Below are 9,853 nucleotides of genomic sequence, written 5' to 3' on the forward strand. Positions count from 1 at the left end.
GTTACTGACACAAGTGCACATTTGACCTAAAACACTGTTGTTTTGATTCAAGTGGCCTGAAAAACTGAGGAAGTATAAAGCTGAAATCATTTAATTTTATTCAGGCAGAATTTTGAGTAGCAAGCATAGTAACGTGCTGTATGAGCCTGCCTGTGCAGTCGTTAGCATTTTGAATGGTTTAACACTCACACTTTCTTACAACACAAAAAGCTTTAATGTGCATGGCTTTATTTTATTTTTAATTGTATTTTTGTCATTTCAGGAGGCTCTTAAAAGAAAGCAAGAAAAGGAAGAAGCACAAAGACTCTACAAGCAAAGAAAAATGGAAGCTTATAAGATATTAAGTAAAAAGACCAAAAAGGGACAGCCAAATCTAAACCTACAAATGGAGTATCTCCTTCAGAAAATACAGCAAAACAACTAATGGGGATGCATTGTATTTGCATTTCTTCTGCTATTTCTTATGGACGAGGAAGTGAAAAATAAGCCCAGTGCTTTGTTTATGGGAGAACACAGTGTAAAAAGGCATTTCAGCACTATTCGGTAGCTACAATATCTGTTATCAGAGCTCACATTTGATTTTATTACTTGTCCTAGTACATGCATCATAATGTGAATCGATGCAAATTTTATATTTCATTTTAATAAAGCTATTTATGACCATGTGACGTTGTACAATGAAGGATATACGAGGACAACGGTAAGGGCTTAATCTCAAATCCTGGACTCGTAATATGAGATAATCACTCATGACTGTGTGATTCTTAGCTTTCCCCTGGGGTTTGGATGTTATTTGCTCCAGTTTCCATAACTAGTTTTTTTGGTTTCTACATGTTTTGGTGCAAGGCAAGTCTAAGGATATTTATAGATGCAGCATCCCAACACATGTTTCTTCACTCTGGTTGACAGTAGGTTCAGCAGTTAAGGTTCCTGCCACATTACAGTAACATTTTCAGAATCAAATAGACTGCCTTGGTCAAAGTAAAATTAGCTTGAAAGTTGACGTTCAGAGAAACCGGTGTCCCTGTGCAGGTGGAATTAATACTTCACGGTGTGCAAAGGTTAAAAACCTTTTCACACCTGTGCCCTTTTTGCACTTACCTGTGCAAGATGATTAGAAACTTATTTAAATAACAGAATATTTAGCCACTTGGGCTTGCAATGAACGTTTCACATTAGTACCAAGTAATTGTGCCACTTGCATATAATTTCTCCATACTGTGATGGAAGTTGATGTTTACTTTTTTACAGATCTTCACCAGTTCAAATCTTAACCCATTCTTGAACTTTTTAAGATCCTACTTTCCTGTCAGTGGGACACAGACCAGTCTTGAACATTGAGCCGATCTCCATTTTCTAGTTCCTGTTTTGTTAAAGCTTCTCCTTACTAAGCATGTGAGTTTTACTTGCATTTTTGAGTTTGAGTGATCCTACTGCGCAATAATTGGTGGCCGGGGGGGGACGCAAATAGGTGGCCATCAAGCAGTTGTCTGTACTTAAAACGATTTTTTTTGCCCCCCACTCCCCCCCCCCCCCCCCCGCATTTATCTCTCATTTTAATTCCCCTTGTGACAGTTTTTCCTTTTCTCATCACTTTGCGGTTGCCGAAGGGGGGCAGTGTCTAACCAGCCTTCGTCTCCTTCTCACCTCCCCATTATTCCAAGTCTTGTACCTTTGTTATCTTCGAATATTCGTTTGTGCCTTGTGGAAATGAGGAATAGTCTCAAAATGATCTTCCTGTTTGCTTGTCATTTAGAATGATATTTCAGGGGAATAAAGTTTGGCAGTGCTCAGGCAATGGTGTGGGTTATCAAAGAACCTGCACCCTGAAAATGGAGATGCTTTTATTTTTTATTCTTCATCTGCATCGTAGTTTAAATCCACCACTCAATTTAATTTACCTGGTATAGATTCTGTAACAGGTCTTTGCATTTGATTGAATAAGAGACACGGAGAAATGTTAAGAAGTAAATGGGAGTACAAAACAAGCAAAATTATCCAATGCAACTGTTCCTCAGATATGGATGTAGATTTCTTTTAATTTAATAAATATTAATCACTTTCTTGTGTGGCTACTTTATACGAATTAAAGTGTCAGCAGACAAGTTTGTGTCTCATTTGCTCATCTCTAATTTCGAAACTAGACCGCCTATTCAAATTATCAGTTCTCAAGCAATTGCCAATAGAACCATATACACAAGCTTAAAACAACCTATGTTATCAAACATATTAGTAGAAAATCACATGCTAAGGAACTTTTAAGGAAACTACTTCATAATTCAGTATCAAATGGTATAGATTTATGTGCCTGAATCTATCCAACTGGTTGGCTAAGGATATCTCAAACATCGATCTTACAAAATTAAGAGGTTTTAGACTTGGAACAGGATGTTGTTTTGGCGAAATTAAAACTACAAGAGTGGCATTCATCTGGACATACAGAGACTATATATATTATTATCATAAACTCATTATTGGTTGGGGACAAAGCATCACACATTGAGTTTCATTTTTGAAGTGCATGTGATACAAAACAACTTTTATTAGTATCTGCTGTTCAGTAACTGATCAACTGTGTACCTGGCAATACAAAGATATGGTAACTTGAATCAATGAACCATGATATGATCTCTTCCTGGATCTTTCTCAACAATTGAGTCAGGATCGTCACAACAGGTTAAAAAAAGAAGCAAAATTACTAGCTAATAAGTGCACTTAACCTATTGAACAAAATGTCGGGAGATTTGCCACAACATAACAGTGACATTTGTTAATTAACTCAGTAACTTTTCCACCTAGTAATTCTTGCTAAGTGGAAATATAAATCAATATACATTAACTCCATTTTGTGTGTGTAGTTTGTCTTGTCTTTGTGCTTGAAAAATTAAGATAACCTGTTACAATTGTGCTTTCTCTGCAATCACCATAGGCCCGATGGATTTATTTATATGCTTAACTCTTTGAAATGTTTGTAAAATATATTTGGTTTTGGACTGTTTATGGGTATTTTTTGGACCTGGTCCTTTTTGCAGGGTCAGCATCAGCTTTTTGCCTCTGATGCTCAAACTGTTTTTGATGGAGTTAGGACTCTGCACTTTCTCATTGCTCATCTGCTCATCTGTGGTAAGGTGCTTGTTCTTTCTCCCTCGAAGAAGGTAAAATTTGACTACGCCTAATTCGCATATTTAATTTACTTGTAAGTCTCTAGTAATGGTACTACATGTACCCAGGGTCTTACAATTAAATGTTATTGATGGACCTGCAGCACTCATGCTACCCACTAAAGTGTCCCGGTTTAAACTTCCTTTTTGACCTGGCCAAATTAACCTTTTGCCAAACCTAACCTTTGATTTAATACTTATAAGTTACCATTAAGCTAGACCCTAAAAACTCATAGGACAGGGTGCATTGTATTAAAAAAGTAGGACGTGTGTTTACGTTTTTACACGTCCTAGCTGTGGAAAACTCCTAAAGTCATTATACACTGTTGTAAGGCATATCTCTCGCCCCCATTAACCAATACTGGATTGCTCTATTACATTCAATAAAAAGGTAGAGAATCATTTTATGAGGCAGATGTGAGGTCTCCCCCTTAGTACTCCCCTGATCCCTTTACACCTGGATCTGGGCATTAGGCCAATTAGGGAAGAGACTGGCCTTAGACCCTTAACTTTTTGGCATAGATTGTGAGTGACCCCGGAACAGGCCATTTATCGGTCTGTGCTTAAGGAGCTACTGTGTTTCCCGGTATTTGTAAAATCCCTTGGTTTGTTTACATAAAGGATGTTTGCCATTGGTTGGGCAAATCGGGCCTATGGAGCAGTCCTGAAGAATCGTGCCCCTTAATTTTGCGGTCAGAATTGTTCTAATCCTACAGGATGTACAGACTTGCTGTTATCCAGGAAAGCTCGGTCTTGGGGCATTTGACAGCTGAATTTCTGAAAATCAAGGATGAGTTCATCATAGAACTCTTCCTGGATGCCATTCAACCAATCCTGTCTAGGAAATTATATGTCCAGTGTAAATTTGGGGCCCTATCGCTCCATGCCTTTTCCAACAAATGGTCTAAAACTCTACCTTGACGGTGTCCTGCTTGCAATGGTAAGGAAGAGCTACAAATTTTTTTCGGTCCTGGTTATAGATTAGCTAGACAGCACTGGCTCATCCAACTCTGCAGGAATTTAGGTTCTGTGCACTGTGCAGAGGCATTTAGAATTTTAAAGTAAGACACTTACGCCCCCATTGTCTTCGCTGTATCTAATTTTTTAACTTTGATGTGGCACACGCGTTGGATATTTTTAAACCCGCCACTATGACCCTAGGAATTTGAGTTGTTCACTTCTGCCTAATACTTTTGGACGAATTCCTTAAAAAAAAAAAACATGAGAATAAAGGGGGTTTTTACTGATAATACTATGAGATGAAATGCGTTTTTAACTGTGACTATATTTTAGCTCAAAAGGCTTGTTCGGAGTGATTTCCTGACAGTTTGACACAGAAGGGTTAAATACAATCTGTGCGGACCTATCTCCACATAAGCTTTAAGATGCACTTTATTGTTGTTAAATTTGCCGAACTGTATAGTTATTTACTTGGTCACTTTTTAGCACACACAGTTTTAAATGAACAAACTTTTAAAGCTATGTACTATCTATGGTTCATTTATGGGAGTATATTTTATGTTTCTGTACTTTTATTGTCCAGGTGACCGAAATAAAGATCTATGGAATGGAATGGAGCATTAAATAGGGGATCACTTTAGATTGAGGCAGGCAGAAATATACTGTTTAAACTCCAATGAATTGTAATTTAAAATCCTCTTTAATGGTGGTCTAATTTTAAGTCACAATTCTGAAAATACAACTTTTAGAAAGTTGGCATTTTTCATGTCCCAACCATTTGTGGCTTCTGTCAGTGTCCTGGGGCACATGACTGTGAATGGCTCTTGTTGGGTGGAAAAGTCCTCTGCTTTGGAAAGACATGTGCCCGTGCCTTCAGTGTTCAGCCGTACTGTTGTCGGGATCCCTAATGCTGACTTTTTTGTCATAGACAAACACGGATCATGTGTGTGAACCATGCCATTGGCCTGTCTCATGGACTGCTGACTGGGTGGGGCGCCCAAAATACTACCCTCATAGTGATGAAAGTCTACCACCTTCACCAGGAGTTAAGCAGCAGAAGCGCAGTGGTGTTAGCTGACCATGTAGTGATCATTATTAGTGAATAGGACCTTTTTACCCAGTGTTACTAGAGTGAGGCCTCCAGGCTCATTCGACTTTCAAAAGATCCACTGCTGTGTGCTTAACTCACCCTTGGTCTACGTCAGGTAGATGTGGAGTGCTGCTTAGCACAGAAATAGTGTTGCGACTGCGTGGCTGTATGTATGACCCGGAAGGGTACAGTACAGGGGTAAATGAGTGCTTTGTAGTACATGTGGGATTAGTGCAAGTGCTGAGTGTATGTATGCCTGTGAGAAATATATGAAACGGCATATGTAGAGCTGTTGTGCAGTGCATGCACAGTAAAAGCATGTTCTGAGTGTATGTGTGCTTGTGTGAAGTACAATACATGAAGGGTGAAATGTGCAGTAGGCACATGAAGAGTGCGTTTGTAAATCACCCATCCTGGTTAAATGCGGAAAAGCTTCAGTGCTGGACAGTGCAAGCAGACTGTGTGCACTGAATGCATGTGTACATGTAAGGGTACAATGCATAGTGGTAGTAGTGCTGAACATTAACACTGAGTCAATGTGCATGCAATGGTACATTATATGGAGGACGCCGAGTTCCATTTTGGGAAGCCTAAGCCTGCCTGGTGAAGACATGAGAAGGAGAGGAAACCTCCCCAGAAGACAGGTTTGTGTATTGCTGCATTCATGAGAGCTGGGAGGGACACACACTGGAGAGGAAAAGAAGAGACTCCCTTTACGCTACAAAAGACTGATATCCGAATCAGTGATGGATCACAGGGAAGGGACCTGGATACATCTCAGAAAGGGAGATGAGGCTGATAAGGGAATGATAAAGAGTAGGTCTGGGGGTCTTTTGGTGTTGTGGGACAATCAGCTTCAGAGTCTTACCTGCTGTGACAGACACATTTCATGAAGGGAGAAGTGTCCACTTCGAAAGAAGCAGAACCCCAACCTAAAACCTCAATGATTAAGACACTAAATCACATTTGGTGTCTGGAAAACGACTATAAGAACGGGAGGTTGTGTCCCCAAAATTGTGTCCTCTACCATGAAGCCAGATTGGCTGTGTTAGAAGGGGAGGCTCTGCAAGACTTCTGCCTGTTACCAGAACTGGGGGCCAAGGCTTACTAGTCTTCCTGCTGGTTAGGTAAGGGGACATCACTCAGGACACCAAGATTACCTGCCCTGGAGCACCATCGCCAGCCTACCTTGTGAAGACCAGCGTGCCCTGTGAGGTAAAGTAGATCGTTGGATGGAGCCCTGCATGAAGATTCCCTGAGGGAGGTGTGAGGCTGTGCACTGATCAGGCCGTTGGTCATGTGCAGTATCGACTTTGCGACCCTCGTAGGCCAGAAGAAGGCTGCCTTGTTCTGAGCCGTATCAGAAGCACTGTGGAGAAAGCATCAGGTGGACATGTGCAGTGACTCCATATGCCAGAGAGGGTCACTGCTGAACTGATTTTGGCCCAGGGGAGCAGGACTCTTAACTGGCGAAATTGGTGACCCTGTATGCTAGGAGAGTCCGCAATAGTGAAGATGATCACATCAGGAGAGTCTACTCCCAGATCGTGATTACTGCCAAAAGGGAGTGCCAGTGTCACTTTGGCCTACGGTTCTGGTCATTGACCAGAGGTAAACTGCGGTGACCATTTGGTCAAGCCTGCATGCTGTGATATGCACTTGACAAAGACTCATAGTTTCACCAGGACCTCAGCGAGGACAGCCTGCCATCATTGGAGCTCAGTGTGGGAGCCGGAAGATCACGCCAGCACCCCCTCCCTTGCAGGGCAGAGTAGCAACCTACCTTTGTGTCTGTTGATCAGGAGCAGCACTGATCACTGGAACGGACCGTCTGTGCTGCAGCACCCTAGACACTTGACTAATTTCTAAAGAGTCACAGGGAGAACTCTTGAGTGCGGCCTAATAGTTTGCATTCCCTAGATACAGCTACCAGTGAATGTGGTATAACTCCAAACACATAACACAGAGAAGGGTGGGACAGGGATTTGCCTGGTAACTGCTAGAGTCCTGATCTCAAGCGGGATTGTGTTGTTGCTTTTGAATATTGTGTAACTTTGCATGTGGAGTGATAGAAATAAAAACACTTATTTTTTCCATAAAAGCGAGTATTAAACTGGGCATTGCACTTTGAGTTATGAGTCGTGTTCACTGACCTGTGTCAACATCACCCCTAAGGAAGTTTTGAGTACTTCACCACAGTTACAACTTAAGAGTCCGATGCAGAAGGGGTTTTTTGCACAGTTGCTGAGGATCCATAGTAGGTCAGGATATCAGGAATAAAATACCTCAACCACAACAGCTTGGCCCTGTAGCCCCTGCATATCCTGCATACCCCATGGCCCTCTGAAAGGGGTTTTGACAGTGCTGCTGTTCGGATTTTGTATTCCATCTAGACAGCAACACAAAGGGGGCTTAGGTGTGGACTGGATGGCCCATACTAGCAGGACAACTGGGAGGGACTGAACTCGGCTCCACATACATTTCAGTGGGCTGTGCTTTCTCCACCCACAAAGGAATCTGACACTGGGCCTGCCCTGTGTTTGTCACCCTGAACAGTTTGGAACTTAGACAGGGAAGGATCTGTTTGAGGCATGTGTGCTGTAGATGCACATGCTTTACATACGTTTGCTATATAGTGTTAGGCTCAGAAGATTGCAAGATGTTTTTGTATCAAGAAGTTTTCTTTAAGTCACAAGGCTGTGTGACTCCTCTTGGAAATACAGTGCATGGTCATCAACACCATCTTCAGATTGGTTTTTTTCTGCCGACGGTTTCGGATGTAGTATTTCGCGCTCCGGTTCGAGACTCTTTCGGGCTCCCGTCATTCCCGTTATATCTGTTGGCAGTACTGTTATGATCAGTATACTATTGCTTCCCATACATCCTTTCAGTAGCAGGTCTTCGGTTCGCTCCCGGACAGGCAAAGTGTCTCAGTTTCCAACGCTCTCGGAGAATAAAGTTTTAATGGAATTTACTCCATTTCGTTTCTGTCTGCAGTGTCCCTCCAAATACCCTCACACCGGCCACCATTCATTTTGTAACTTATGCCTCTCGCCCAAGCACTGCGAAGACACCAGTGAGGCCTGCAAATCCTTTTGGTCCAAAAAGGCTCTTCGGTACCAAAGTGCAAGACAACTGGAAATGCCGCGCAAACAAGCGGATGATGTCCCTGACATCTTTGTTCGACAAGAAGAGGAGGAAGAAGCTTCAGCTGCGCTGGAGGAATCACTTCCCATCCATGAATCAGAGTCTCATTCCAGGGACAACTCGACCAATATTCAGCCAGTGCAGAAACAATGGGCTGCGAGTACTTCTACTCCTGACCCCAAGCCCAAACCATTGGTTTCCACTGAAAAATGTGCTCATGGGCCACCACTACAGACAAGCCATGGCGTTCACTGAAAACATGACTGAAACCATGCCCTCAGGCTTTGCTACAAGAGTTTGGCGTACAGCCGGGGCCTCCACCTCCTTTTCACCTGAGGCCGCAACACCTCGATCGTCGGTCTCTGCACTGAAACAGACTCCATATTTTGGAACCAAATATTTCCTAATCGGAAACAAAGCTTCCACCACCGAAATGCTTCGTTTTCGGTCCGAAATCTCTTCCAGAGCCAATTCTCGAGCAATTTCATCAAAAGCTCAATCCAATACAAAAAAGACTGCAAATTCAGCCTGGAACTTAGAACATAATTATACAACCACCAAAACAACTGACTTCTAAAGAACAGTTGAGTTTTGAAGAGGCATTGGGCATTCCTGTTCAACCCGAGAAGGAGAGAAAGGATGCTGCAACTCGTCCATTACAAATTCCTATTCCCACTTCACCAATACCACAAACCTCCTCCACCACCTTACTCACTACATTTGTCTGAGGCAGGTAACATATCCCCTCCATCTATAGAAGAGGAAGATCCTGACATCCCAGATGATACACAACAAGGAGATACTTGGGACGATTATGATATTGAGCCTCAAGGAGACACTGACCCTGATTTATATCCCACTCGCCCATCACCACCTGAAGCTGCCTCTGCTTATCAGGACCTAATAGCACGTGCAGCCACATTCCATCAAGCCCCTCTATATAAAGGATCAATAGAGAAGGATTTTCTGTCTCAGACTTTGTCTAATGCACATAGAGGGGCACAATACTTACCATTACTCGAAGGTATGACACGTCATTCCAACAAAATGTTTAAATATCCTGTCAAAGGAAGGGTAATTAATCCACGCATTGACAAAAAGTACAAGGCATTACCATCAGACCTCATTTTTATTAAAGGCCAACTAACCCTAGACTCTGTAGTAGTGTCAAACACAAGAAAAAGAGCTAACTCCCAAACAATTGGAGATGCATCAAGCCAGAAAAAGAGTCCAACCTCATAGATGCCTCTGGTAAAAGAGTTGCGGCACAAGCAGCTAATCGTTGCTGTATAGCCAATAGCAAGGCTATGTTAGCGAGGTATGACCGAACCCACTGGATGAAATGGAGGGGCTCCTCCAACATTTCCCAGAGGAGCATAGAAAAAGGGGCCATAAATAGTAAATGAAGGTAAACTTACTACCAACAATTCCATTAAATGTGCACTAGACGCAGCAGCTAGGGGTATATAACATCAGTATCCTATTATGCAGGCAT

At 42.2% G+C, this 9,853-nt stretch overlaps 1 protein-coding gene across 1 annotated transcript in view; it reads left to right on the forward strand.

Annotated features, from left to right (window-relative positions):
- The window catches only part of CCDC59 (coiled-coil domain containing 59), a 178,758-nt gene extending 176,694 nt beyond the window's left edge, over positions 1-2,064 (forward strand). The window contains exon 4 of the mRNA XM_078674228.1: positions 263-2,064. Within this exon, the coding sequence (XP_078530354.1) occupies positions 263-424 (162 nt within the window). The 3' untranslated portion in view covers positions 425-2,064. The remainder of the gene's footprint in view (positions 1-262) is intronic.
- The last annotated feature ends 7,789 nt before the right edge of the window (positions 2,065-9,853 follow it).

This window comes from Lissotriton helveticus, chromosome 1_1 (assembly GCF_964261635.1).
Source record: "Lissotriton helveticus chromosome 1_1, aLisHel1.1, whole genome shotgun sequence".
NCBI lineage: Eukaryota > Metazoa > Chordata > Amphibia > Caudata > Salamandridae > Lissotriton > Lissotriton helveticus.